Source organism: Saccostrea cucullata, unplaced genomic scaffold (genome assembly GCF_032062105.1).
Source record: "Saccostrea cucullata isolate Sc308-1 unplaced genomic scaffold, CSIRO_AGI_Scuc_v1 ctg313, whole genome shotgun sequence".
Taxonomy (NCBI): domain Eukaryota; kingdom Metazoa; phylum Mollusca; class Bivalvia; order Ostreida; family Ostreidae; genus Saccostrea; species Saccostrea cuccullata.
In genome coordinates this window covers 274,805-289,547 of record NW_026928297.1, presented here as the reverse complement: position 1 = coordinate 289,547, position 14,743 = coordinate 274,805, and the positions used below count along the sequence as shown (strand labels likewise).

Below are 14,743 nucleotides of genomic sequence, written 5' to 3'. Positions count from 1 at the left end.
GACGAGATTTCTTGGCATGCTATAACACAATTTTTGGTGTATTTATATTTTAAAACATTTTGAAAACAATGTAGAAATCAGAAGAGAATGACAAGTATGAATAATTTTTGATACAATACCAAGAGATACAAAACATATTTGAGGGACGTGTCGTCTGACCTTAAATATACGACCTCTATCTTCCTCTCAATAAAGGGTGTAGCCCACAGGCTTTCAGATCGCTTTGATCTGACCGACATGTACATTTTTGTTATACATGTCGGTCAGATTAAAGCGATCTGAAAGCCTGTGGTGTAGCCTAAAGGTGAAGGGACAAAAATGTTTCCGACGAGGATGGGATTCGAACCCACGCGGGGAGACCCCAATGGATTAGCAGTCCATCGCCTTAACCACTCGGCCACCTCGTCTTGGTGAGAAACACGTGGTGAAATTTAATAATATTCAGTTGCCTGATAGTGTCATTTTTGCAGATGTACACAAGAACCTTTGAACATGTTGAACATCCCCATAGGTCTTTCTTTTATCCTTCTATGACGATTTTCTAATCTCCACCATGTTTCATTACAAAATTTCCAAAAATAGGTTTTAAATGTGTTCGGATAAAAACGGACAAAATAAACCAAGTTGTAGTTCACGTATTCTATATATGATAGTTTGAAGTTTCCTTGGAAAAAATCGTACATGATTTCTTAAACAGAAAAATTTTTGTCACGCTTATTTTCAAAAATTGAGCCGTCTTTCCTTCAATAATAAAAATTTCGTTATCAGGATATTGCATTTTTAAAGTGGCCCGACTGACTCAGTGTAAAACGCACTCAGCACCTGTAAAGCATGATGATGACTGTGATTGTAAACTATTTTAAGAATTTCTCCAAAACATTGATCGTGGACACATCTAATTAACATAATTAATACCGAAAAACTCTGTAAAGTGCATTGGTTAGGATGTGATTTTAAAGAGTATTTCATTTTTTGCAATAATGTAGTTAGGACGATTATATGCCAGAAAATTAAAGAAGATGAAAGAAGTTTTGAGCTGAAACAGAATGTAAGATTTTCTCTTCAGTTTTTGTAAAAATCTTGTGAATTTCATTGTATATTTAAAAACGCTGAAAAATGAATTTTTATCTGGTTGTAAAATAACTTTATCTACAAGGAATAATAATATTTGTTTACTGTATAGAATAATTGCAGAACACTGCAATATGTAAATCTCAGTTGACAACAGTCGCTAAAAAATATTAAAAAATTGTAGAAATTTACTACATTCTTTAATATGTGTCTGATCTTAGCCAACAATTTAGAATGTTATATTTTTCAATAACAATTTTATTGGTGAAAAAAGTGTTTCTCTGACTCACAAACTAAGAAAGGTGCCTTTCAAATGAGTGTGTTGCAGTCTTTATATATTCAAACCCTCTCTACACCGCACATGAAAAAGTTCTGATTCTATGTATTTTACAACAGTGAAAGTGATCTGCCCATAGATCTAAATTCCAATATTTAGAAATTTACAGTTAGATTGATGTTAAAATTATATTGGCATTGTACCAAAATAAACACTGGCAATTGATGATTTACTTGAACTATATATAAGTGCATTTACTATGAAGAATCCAGAGAGATCAGAATGTAAACATGAGGCGTAAATTTGAAGCGAGGAAAAAACGTTGAGAAAATAAGTTAAAATTTCATATTTATATGGATTATTTTTTAGGATAAATTAAAAGACATAAACAATCTCAAAATGACAAAATGGTTTGTTTTGATTAATTTGGTAGTAAATTTATTTTCAGTGCAATCCCTTTTGTATTCTTCTAAATCGTTTAGGGCGGATCTTCTCCAATTTGCTACATGTATATTGCAACTGTATGGGATGTATTCTTACTGTGGTGAGGGCTTGTCCTGAGACACTGTTAGATTATGCCAAAAAAATTTATAGATCTATGTTTGTTTCCTGTACATTTTTCCAAACTATCAAGGTAGATGGGTATAGGAATTTTTTTTTTTGGCTAATGTAAATATGAACCTTACTGTTGAAGTACCGGGTATGTACATACACCATTGTTCATAAACAGTCTGGTCAAAGCAGGTAAGACTTTAAGATAAAATATTCAATAAAAAGACAAAAACAGTTAATATTAAACTGAAATTATAAAAGCAATATATTATTCTTCCTTTCAATGGTTAGAGCGTCTGCTCTAGAGTCCGTAAGTAAGGAGTTTATCCTTATATCTTGCAGGTTCAAATCCCATAGTGGGACGTGGAGACCATATAAATCAAGGTCCTGTGTCACAGTAGGTGCTGGCAAAAAAATCTCTCCCTGCTCAATGGCCCTGAGTGCCAAGTATAGAACAAAATTTGCAGCTCTCCACTGGCAACTGGTGGCGTCTCCATATGACTTTATGTGTAAAAATTCTCAAGAGTGATGTTAAACAACAAACAATCAATCCTCATAAATTTTACTTTTATAGTAAAAGTTACTGTTCTTGGGCATTGCATGAAGGGACGAAAAACCCTCATTTGGGGTATACCCCTGTTTGGGGGTTCGACCAGACTGATAAAAGCATTAGCTAACCTGTATTAGATTTAGAAGAATGTGCATCAGAGCAAGCATTTCTTGACAACTATTAAAACAGCGATTGTTCAAATTTAAATTACAACTCTTTTTTCTGGGATCAGATTAAGAGCACAGTTAAATCCCCATCAAATGAGAATGAACCTAGGATTACTCATAAGAAACCAGACTGACACCCAAATGGTCAATGTGTAATGTTATATAAATAGTTTTTTCATAAAAATAAAAGTACGAAATTCATATAATGTAATTTCAATTGCAGCATGACAGATTTTGGAAGCGAGACTTGGTTCGGGAAAACTCCTGAAGATGTTCCACTTCTGGGACTGGATGAGTTCAGTGATGAGGTGTATGCAAGCTATACAGGCCCTGAAGATGGGCTGGGATTTGTTTTTAGAGATTCTGGTTAGTCAGTTCTGCTTAGTTATCAGAATTTTCAAATTCATAGCTGGTAATCTATAATTGATATTCTCATTTTTGAGTTGTTTCCCTTTGTGGGGGATTATCTGGGGTCAACCACTTTTTACCACCATAAGGTATTACATTTCCAACATTATGCCAATTTATGTGGCAGTGTCAGACAAATGAAATATATCATTCTATCTACCAGTACATCATTATGTATTTATTTGATAATTTCTTTGTTGTATTAGACTACACTATTGCCATACTTTGCCAATAATATAGAAATAGTAAAAAGTGTTTCAAAAGTGTTTGAATTAATGCTTTAAATATTAACATATATCAACAAAATAATGAATAATTATTGAAAAGCTTTAATGTCGTTCAGAGGCGGATAATGTTTAAGAATGTGAAAGTAACCCATTCTACAACATTTACTGGGCCAGAATTTAATCTGTTAAAGAATACAGTCCACTGCTTGATGATGAACAGTAGAACTATAATATTAGAAAGCAAGCTTCCTCTATAGTCAATAAAGATCCCTGGAGTATATCTTGATAGGTTTTGCTTATACATTAATGAAATTGTCTTGATCTATTAGATGACCTGGGAGTTTAACATTTAAGAGATTTTGATCAATGAGAAAGGAAAATATTAAAGCTCCAAAATTACACAAGTACAGTTGTTTTTGTTTAGTGCTTTATAGACTGTATAAAGGCTTCCAGATAAATGAGATAATATGAAAATGTCACAGTGATAAAATATATATACACATTTGTTTGTACAATACATTATACATATAATTGTAATAACAGTAAGTGTGCACAATGCAGATAAGTAAGTACAAGTAAAATGCAAACTACAAACATTTACATATTATGCCCCCCCCCCCCCTCTTAAATAAATCTTGCTGATTTTTGTCAGTATGTAACCTTTAAACAAAATCTTGTTTAATATACCAACTTTTTAGAAATAAGAATTATAAATTTACTTCAATATTATAGAAACATGAGTCATAAGTTTCCTTCAACTTTATAGAAACATGAATTATAGATTTCTTTGAACAATAATATGCTATTCTATTTAATTAGTAAAAAAATTGTTTGTTAAACAATACATGTACTTGTAGACAGTAGCATTATACCATCCAATACCTACATAGAGGCAGCAGGGGTCAAAAACTGGAACATCAAGGATCAGAAAGCATATGGAATTTGTATTTCTCTGTATGAACAACACCCTGTTAATGGCAAAATGTCAGGTATACAATACTATATACAAATTTTAATTAAAAAAAAAAATTATGTACAAAATTGCAAACTTTTACAGAAAATTACATGGCAGTTCAGTTCTTGAAAGAAGATTTGAAAGATGGAAAATATAAAATGAAGTGAAATGCATCACACAGTCACTTATTACCAGAAACAACAGAATCGGCTAAAATTATTTAATGCAATGGATTCTGAGTGCCATTTATATACACTGCCATTTGCCCAAATAATTTTTAATGTAAGTAAGCGGCAAGCTGCAACTGTGTTGGATGCTCAGTTGTCAGTAAACAATATCTTATTAATATAGAAGAGTCTGATTTGTTTAGAGTCAGATTTGCTTTGAGGAGTTCAAGATTTAAACTGAAACATTGGATAAAGATGTGCATACAGGACATCTGGTGTAAAACATGTAGTAATAGGTTTTAAAACTACATATAGTAAAATGTATCAATTTTTTACCAAGGTGATCCAATTGCTGATGCCTTTGCATTATGTGCGAGGAGGAACAATTGTATCCTGCTGATAGCGGATGGTGTAAACTGGGGAGAGAAGTCTAGACTAGCTGCCAGGTGTGCCTTATACGGAGCCATGAAATACCTCAACCGTAAACTCTTCCAGGAACGGCAGCAACCACAGAATACACAGGTAAGGAGTTAATTTTTAAAGCAAAATGAATCGGTAGGTGAAAATGGGTTTTCTCTAAGAACAGGCTACCAGCCAAATTGACCACTTAAATTGATAAAAATGTCCCCTTGAATTAAAAAATTCAATGTTTAATTGTTAAATCCACAGAGATTTATTCATGAACTTCTTGTCCATAGCCTGATACCCTTTACTTAGAAAAAAAGGCGAGAAAATTGATTGATCTATTTTTTGATCTACTTAACAGCCCGTCTCCGAGAAAAGCATGCAAATTAGTCCGAAAGCAGGTTTCTCCGATTGCCTTCAAATTTTATGAGCTAAATCTACTATGCATAAAATGAAATAAGACAAATTTTTACTGAGCTAATCAAACCCACATACGTTTTATGGCCTGTTACTAAAAATAGCTCATATGCAAGAAAATTTGAGGTATTTTTTTTATTATTTTAGACATATTTGAAGAGAGAAAAAAATTGCAACTTTAAAAATTATTTAAATATTCTGTTTGAAGTAAAAGAATAAAGGTTAGTTCTTTTTAAATACATAGTCAGAGTGATTGACATTCATTTTGTTTTAGTGCAAATAGGTCATGAAATTGGCAATGTTCCAAAATTTGGAAAAAGTGACAATTTTTAGTGGAATTGAAACTATTCTAGTTAAAAGGGGGGATGTTTTAACCCAGTAAATTTTAATGCTTATTGTTAAGAATACCTATGTTAACAAAATATGAAAAAATTACCCTTGGCCAATGTACACTTTAGAAAATATTGAAAGTCAAAGTTTGTTTAATTTTCACATGAATAATTTCAAGGATACAGTTAGCGCTACTAAAAAATAGCTCAAAACATGTCCAAAACCAAAAAAAGTTATTTTCTAGAGTTCTTCCTATCTGTATTACAGAATTTAAACAAACATAGCTCTCAATTTAATACTTAATGACTTTAAATTTTAAAAAATACATGGAAAAAGAGGCCGGGGGGGGGGGGGGGGGACTGGCTATGAATTCTTTATAAACCTCTAAATGGATAAACTTAAGTATAAACCTTTATTATTCAATTATAGCCTTTTGATGAGGTCAATCCCTCGATATATAAACCTTAAAGAAAGCATATCGACCGAGCACGAAGTGCGAGGTCAATATGCTTTCTCTAAGGTATATATATCGAGGGATTATATGGAATCATAAGGCTACAATTGTTTTATTATTTTTTATTAGTTAATAAGAAATGTCTTAAAATCCTTCTTTATAATACCCAGTAACTTCTCATACAAAGCATTGTTATGTCATTGTATTATGACATCACAGTAATGAAAACCAGCTGCAGTATCTGTTTTTAGAAACATCCAGTCTATAAAGACTATTGTGACGTCAGCACTATTGTTGTTTCCAGAAGAACGTTTTCAAATTTAGAAACAGCAGGTTTATAAATTTTAAAAATAGAAACATCCAGCTTGTAACACTTTTTATACTTGATCATGTGATCCATGCAGTTTGAGCCAATCAAATAGTTGGAACAGTAAAGAAAAATAATAACACTTTTTATACTTGATCATGTGATCCAGTTAGAGCCAATCAGATAGTTGGAATAATAAAGAAAATAATAATTACTTTTAATGCATGTATACATACTTGGTCAATATTTACACAAGTGAACCAAGTGAACACATTATTCATCATACTAGTCATTTGATCAACATATTCATTTGAGTGTTAAAGTACAAACAATTTCTGCAAATTTTCAACATCATCTATACAAACATATAGATATTTCAGACAAGTTCTTTTTACTGGGGGAAGGTGAAATGACTTGAAATTTTTTTTTTTTTTGATGAATGTGACACAATACGTCCTCCTTTTTTGGAGCTATTTAGCTATTTATTTTGTTTATAAAATTTCATCATTTGCACTCATTACTTTCTAAGGTGTCGCGAAAATTAAGTGATCTACAGTATTTATTTTGTTTATCATAATTTGCCATAAAACACAATCTGGACATTTACTGCTCTCTAACAATCTTCACGTATCATAGACAAGAAATTTTTTACCAGTTTTTTACTTTCTCACTGTGAAATTTAACCTTATTGTTAAATAAATTCAGAGTGAAATGGACATGTTAACTATTTATAATTTTCCTTTGTTAAAGATTTTTGCAATTTTTTTCCTTCATATTTGACCAAACCAAAAAAAAATTCATTTTCACTTTCAATGCATATTTATTTTTCCTGGGTTACTCAAGTTTGATGATCATTTGAAATAAAAATTCCCAACTGCCTGTTCCTGAACCCTTGAGAGACACGATCATGACAGGGTTGTAATATATAAAAATTAATCAGGTATTACTGTAAATTGGTCAAATAAAGGACATTTGTAATTGGATTTTACCTCTTAATTTAGATTTATTTGATTTTTTACCGGACTCTCTGTAATGCTTTTTTTTACCGACCCGACCTAAATTTTACCGGTAAAAACATTTTATAGACTGATAGACAAGAAATTGTTCACTTTCTGGGAGAATTTGCTGGATTTTGATAAACCAATTCATTTTCCTGTTGGCTCTTACTCCACCAATGCCTGTTCCTGATAGAATTTGTAAATAAGCTTTGAGCATTTTACAAATTTGCTGCCAAATATAAGTTTTACAACTGCCAAATATTTTTCAAAATTGAAAATTCTTTTTGGTCTGATGAATATTAACAGGAGTTATATACATGTATTGATGATTACTACTCTCTTTGCTTGCTGTAGTGTTTCGACAACTTTCACAACTGGTATCATCTTTCACTTGATCAGTCAGATCATGGTTTTATTGAAATGGCTTTTCAGTTCTGCTCCATTGTTCCTGCTTTCTTGGAAAAACTGCATAACCTATGAAACAAAATGTACCATGAAATGAAAAGAAATATGTCCTCCTTCTTTGCGTATATATCAGTAAAATATGATGACAGAAAGAATAATTTTTTGTACATGCATAAGTAACTGCTAAATGGAGGAAAAGTGAAGTTTGATCTTTGGAAAGGTCTACGTAAGAAAATAATGACAAAATGATTGCTATCATCAACACTGATTGTAAGAATATTAAGTTTATAATTAAAACAAGAGGCCCATGGGCCATATCACTCACCTGAGCACCGTGGCTAGCATAAAAGCAGAAATTAGTTTATTATTGAAAAGTTTAAACCCAAAAGTAGTCCCAATCATTCCTAAAAGGCGAGAGGGTATGATTTGCACAAACTTGAATCAACACTACCCGAGAATGCTTCCACATAAATGCATGTATGACCAATCATGGCTTTGCTATTCTTAAAAAGGTTCTTGAATTTTGTTATGTATTTCTATGTAAAACTTTGGTCAGCCATTTTTGCCCCGCCCTACCCCTGAGGGTCATGATTTGAACAAATCTGAATCTACACTACGTGGGGATGCTTCCACATAAGTTTCAGCTTTCCTGGCACAGTGGTTCTTGAGAAGAAGATTTTTAAAACATGCCACCTTATTTTCATTAATTCCCAATTATCTCCCCTTGAATGAGGGTGTGGCCCTTCATTTGAACAAATTTGAATTCCCTTCACCCAAGGATGCTTTGTGGCAAGTTTGGTTGAAATTGGATTAGCAGTTCTTGAGAAGAAGTCAAAAATGTGAAAAGTTTACAGACAGACAGATGGACAGACAGACAGTAGACGGACAGACAGACAAACGGCGGACAAAATGTGATCAGAAAAGCTCACTTGAGCTAAAAACTTCTCCTATACATTTCTATGTAAAACTTTGGTTGGCCATTGTGGCCCCGTCCTAGGGTAGATCATTCACATTTACACTTAGAATTGATCTGTTGATAATTAAATTAGTGTGATCAAGAGAATAGCAACCAGAAGTCTCTGTCGAGACTGTAGCTCTACTGGTTTATACTTAAAACAAAGGAAAAGGAAGTAGCAGTTGGGACTTGAAAATTTAAAATAGCAATGAATAGAAAAATGATACTTGCCACTCATCAAAATAAAAACCGATGCACAGAATTATGTATCTTAGTAAAGTCTACTTGTGTGCCAAGTTATATTGAAATCGGACCAAAACTGTAGGTTGAGTAGCATTTGGAAAGAATTTCACAGAAATTTCTATTTTTAGTAACCATGGCAACATCGTTCAACGAAAGCAAAAACCGATGCACAGAATTATATATCTTAGTGTAGTCTACTTGTGTGCCAAGTTATATTGAAATCAGACCAAAACTGTAGGAGGCGTAGCATTTTGAAAGAATTTCACAGAAATTTTTATTTTTAGTAACCACTGCAACACCGTTCAGTGAAATCATAAACCGATGCACAGAATTATGTATCTTAGTGTAGTCTACGTTTGTGCCAAGTTATACTGAAATCAGACCAAAACTGTAGGGGGAGTAGCATTTTGAAAGAATTTCACAGAAATTTCTATTTTTAGTAACCATTGCAACACTGTTCATCAAAATCAAAAACCGATGCACAGAATTATGTATCGTAGTGTAGTCTACTTGTGTGCCAAGTTATATTGAAATCGGACCAAAACTGTAGGAGGAGTAGCATTTTGAAAAATTGTTTACAGACAGACAGACAGATGGACGGACGACGGACGCATTACTATTGCATAAGCTCTTCTGGTCTCTGACCAGTAGAGCTAAAAATCAGCTCTTGATGTACCAAACAAAGTAAGAAATCACTGGCTTTATCATTATGACAAAACTGTGTCACTGAACATGCTGAATAGCGCTATTAAAGAGCATTTGACTATTATAATAATTGTTTTTTTTTTTCATATATAAGACTTCTAAACAATTCTTACCATTTACATCTGGATCAGGACACTTGTCTTTTAATGTATTGGGTCCAAAAAAATCCTCTGCATGTTGACAAAGTTGCTAGAAGAAGTGAAAGTTAATAGTAAATTATTTATAACTTTACCCAGGTTTGTTATACAATTTGAATAATTTTGACCTCTCCAACATATGGTATACTAATTAAATATCATATTGTGCATGTTTAAATGTTCTGTATAAACTTTCTGTTTAATATGAGTTCATATTATCATGACCCATTACCTTTCTAAAATATCAGTTTTGCAAAAATGTGTATTCATTTGAATACATTAATTGTTAAAGTAAATATGATAGAAAAATATGTGTGATAGTATTTGGATAAAAAACCTTTCCTTCTTTGAATACATGGTACTTTTATATATACTCTTTAATTAAGACTTATTTTGAGTAGCAAACTATTCCACTACTTGCACAATACCACAATTCAAAAGCATAAATTACATCTATGCGAATCGAATCATATGTGCAGTTGAATGTTGAATATTTTTTTAATTAGAGAAGTTACAATTTTTACTCCATCTCTTAACAACTGTTTGAACTTTCTTAATTTCTTTACAAAAGTATACATGTATGACATATCGAACAATAAACACGACTGTTCCTAGTTAGAACATTTTCATTCATTATTTAAATTTCTATTACAATTTCTATATAGGTCACTGTAGGTATTGAAATAGGAGCTGCAACTTGGATGTCCAATTTTTTTTTATTGCAGAATTATTTCAAGAACAGAGAAAAAATATTTATAATCTTCTGTTGTTCATATTTGCTGCATTGCAATGAAAGAACTTTTTATAACCTATGATTGAAGCAAGATTGAATTATCGTTGTCCTGTACAATATTGATTTCTTAAATAATTCTATATTTGCCTGTACAGAAGTCTTTCTTCTAAAACACTTTAATACTTCATTTTAGTCTTATTGAGAGTACAGGTTTTAATTTAAATACAAATCTAACATTATAATACATTATATAATTTTTATGGCAAAATAAAATTCTTAAAAATGCAGCTCATATTGCTTGAAGTAGAGATCAGATATTTGGCCTACCTGTCAGCATGGTCAGATCCTTCAGTTTCTCGTCAACCTCAAGGTAGCAGAAGTTTGTTATTCTTCTTCGCCTTTTTTACCATGTTAAACCCCCCCCCCCCACGTTATCCGTATGTCTTGGATAGATTCATAACTTTAAATATACCACCGTGTACATGGTCAACATGGTCATGAGAAAAAATCCACATTTCACAATCAATCCTCCAGTCGGTCTATAACTTTTTCCCATACAACCTGATACTATAGCATCTCGGTCGGAGCTTTAAAGAAGCGCAAACAGTGAGGTGGATCCTTGATACTGTCATACAAATAAAATACATACACGGCACGAAATGTATAAAAAATCTCCGAAGTTGCATTGTCCTCTTGGTGACCCTTACACATTGGAATGTCATTTCCGCCTTTTTCACATGAAGACTTCCACAACGGGAGATAACTCTTATGCACACTTACTCATTCTTGTCATCTTATTTTCTTTTATCATTTTTGGAGTAATTTTAAGTTTTATCAACTTTTAAATTTTTACAGCCTTTTTAAATATAAATTCAGACTAAAATATTTTTATTGGTCATCAAATGAATCCATATTAATGGTATTTGATTAATTCTATGGTACAAAATGAGATCTTTGCAAACATGCTTAGGTCATCATTTCAACAATTTATAAAATATATCTGCACTAAATAGCCAAGGGTGAATTTTTCATATTTGATAGAACATAAATCAATTATTATTAAAAACTTTATTTGATCAAATTATTTTATCCCTCACCGCTGTACCACTGTACTAAATATCCATAACAATTCTGAATTTCCAAACTTCGCCTAACATATGGCTTCAGTATAGACTGCAGATAGTTGTAATCAATATTGAAAATAGATATTTGTAATTTTTGACATATATGTATTTATGAAATAATAAAATACTGTATTTAAAATAATTATGCAGTGACTTTATCGGGCCTCAAAATTTCCTATTTTTACCTTCTATATAATGCCAATCATTGCTAAATATAGAAATTGGGTTGTTACTAAAAATAGATGCATGTGACACACTTTTACAATTTATTTTTTATATCCTAATACAACCCAGATCTTAAAAATATATGACAAGATGAAAAGCTTTATACACCCTTTTGGACATTTTTTCAGATTTTGCATGTTTTTCTCAGAGACAGGCTGTTAAAAAAAATATATCCTCATATTCACCTGGATGGTCACATGCAGGTGAATATAACACAGCATTTTATCAACATTGTTGGATCTCATCCAATTCCAATTACTGGTAAAGGGACAGGTATTACTCAATCACATATCAAAATATTTAGTCTTGTTGTCATTGTGTTTTTGTAGGAGGCCCTTGTGTTGCTGCGACAGGCTTTTGATGCAGCCCATTCGACTATCCTTGATAGGGATGGGGGTCTCACAACCATGTGTGCCTGTATGGTTTGTCCTGTGAAAAATTCTAAACAGTTTGCTGTCTGCTGTGTAAATGTAGGGGACAGCTACGGTTATCTGTTTAGTCATCGCTACGGTATCAGGGAGCTTACAATTGGATCCCATGACATAACCTCAGAGCGAGACATTCGGGATGCAGGTGGTGCTATTGGTCCAGTATCTGGTAGTAATCCAGAGTTACAGAATCTAACATGTTCTCTATCATTTTGTGAGGGAGGTGATATTGTGTTCTTAACAACTGATGGTATATCAGATAATTTTGATCCAGTTGTGACAAAAGCTGCATTGCCAAGAAAAATAAATGATGCCAACAGCAATGATCTTTCTTCAAACTCCATGAATTCTGGGAAACCTGAAATGGAGCCCAGCGAGAGACATTTGTATGCTATGAAACAAATGGAGAGGGTTGTGTATGAATTTGAACTTGTGACAGAGGAGCAGTGCTCAGCTCAAGAATTATGTGGAGCCTTAGTTCAGCATGTACTCTGTCTCACAGACGCTAAGAGGAAAATATTGGAGAATCCCAAGCTATATGTAAGACGGAGGCTCACTCAAAAGGAGAAGGAAAAACGAGATTCTGAAATTGTAAATCAAATGGCAAAAGCCCCAGGGAAATTAGATCATGCTTCCATTGTGGCCTTTGAGGTCGGCGTTATGAAAAGGAATGAAGAGGAAATGGAAAATATCCCACTGATTGAAACCGTGCAGGGCTTGGAATCGGTTTCAGAGTCTGAAGAATGCCCATCAAGTTCAGGACCCTTGTCTCCCACCCACAAAAAATCACGTCCAAGGAAACTATTCGCAAGGATTAAAAATCTTAGTGTTAACACAAATGGACATAGTTCTTCTAGTCCTGTCACTAGTCCTAAAAGTGCTCCTATGTCACCCAGGAAGATCTCATTCAAAAGGTCGAGATCAAAAACAGCAGAGACGACCTCTCCAATGAGCCCTGAGCCCACCTCCCCCTCAGAAATCCCCTCCCCACCCCTAGTCAGTCCTTCCAGTCTCTTTCCTGTGCCCGCCCCTCGCAGAAAACACCGTCAGACTTCTCGTGAATCATCAGTGTAATACTGTTTAATATATATGCTACATTATATCAGCATGCTGCTCAACAGATTATAATATTGTCAAGGGAGTATTTATTAATATTTTATTTATGGTCATTGAAATTTTAGGCATTTACTAATGACTGCAGGGTATACACTAATCAATTAAGTATTATGGATGTAATGTTTTACATGTAATTATGATGTTAGAGTTTATTTGATGCAAATTCTGAACATTTTAACCATGCATTCAATGATAAAAGTTAAAATGGACAGAGGTGCTTTTTAAAAAAAAAAAATAACAAGGATTAGTTTTAGACTTACAAGAATATTTTAGATGTATTGTTTAACAAATTACGAAGAGTACAGTAAAATCAAAAGCTCAAGGGATGGTTTACTAATAAACTACAACAGTATTAAGAAAAACAGTAATACATTGTTAAAAGAGCTGTACAAGTACTGATGAGCCAAGATTTTATGAAAGTTTTATTTGTGAACTCTCTCCCTGAACAGATGTATCTGCATGTAGTATATTATTTTAAAACAAGGTAAAAGTGTTACTTTCAGTAGCAATTGACTCTTTCAGTCCATTTTTGTAACTATTTCTATTTAATAAAATTTTAGTATACCGATATTGAGTTATTTGATTTCATGCTGGTAAAATATGTAAAGTAAACAAATTTTAAATTATTGCTTGTAAAATATATAAATATACATAAATCATGGCTGGGTTGTTTATTCAATGTATGCAGAAGTGCTAATTCAGAGTAGGACCATAGAAAACTGTTTGTCACAGCATATATGCAACACAGGGAACAGATGGCCAAAAGTATGGAACAATGTTACAGATTCTAATTTACACTACCAAAATAATATTGATCTAAAAACTTAAGAATTGGTTGGGAATTCAATGATGTGGAATTCTAAGTAATGTATGTCAAAATATCCCTCACTAGTGTGATACATGGGAATTTTCTAAAAATGTATATTCAAATTTTTTATCTTCAAAAATCAATAACATTAAATAAAAAATATAATTTAACACTTTATAGCATTCCTCACAAAATATTTGAAAACTCAACTCTATATTTCTTAGCGAACTCGAAATGAAAGACACCAATATGAGAGGTAATACAATTAAAGGAGTCTGAAGTTTGAATATATAGTCCAAAAAAAAAAAAAAAAATCCAGAAAAAAATTTCCCACATTTGAGGTTTGAGGGTTAGAATTTTTTTTCCGGATATATTTTTTTTTTTTTTTGAAGATAAAAACTTCAGACCCCTGTGGATGCAACTAATAGCTACATGTACATGTATATTGTATGACAAACGAAACTTTAGCTTTCTATCGTCAGCTTTCCCAGTTTATGTAGTACTACTCGCCTATCAACTGCATATGGCATTCATATCTTCCAGACAGGCAAGTGGTAAATAAATTGGTGTTACAGGGAT

The 14,743-nt window shown here is 32.6% G+C and overlaps 1 protein-coding gene and 1 non-coding gene across 2 annotated transcripts; one reads left to right on the top strand and one right to left on the bottom strand.

The window, feature by feature from the left end:
• Positions 1-325: 325 nt before the first annotated feature.
• On the bottom strand, positions 326-407 carry Trnas-gcu (transfer RNA serine (anticodon GCU)). Its single transcript has one exon. It is a non-coding gene; the product is annotated as a tRNA-Ser (tRNA).
• Positions 408-831: 424 nt separating this feature from the next.
• On the top strand, positions 832-13,924 carry LOC134277135 (PP2C-like domain-containing protein CG9801). The gene is made up of 5 exons (XM_062759419.1): positions 832-1,048; positions 2,841-2,983; positions 4,110-4,241; positions 4,715-4,896; positions 12,142-13,924. Exons 2-5 carry the CDS (start codon positions 2,842-2,844, stop codon positions 13,312-13,314), a joined length of 1,629 nt encoding a protein of 542 aa, XP_062615403.1. The 5' UTR covers positions 832-1,048; position 2,841; the 3' UTR covers positions 13,315-13,924.
• The last annotated feature ends 819 nt before the right edge of the window (positions 13,925-14,743 follow it).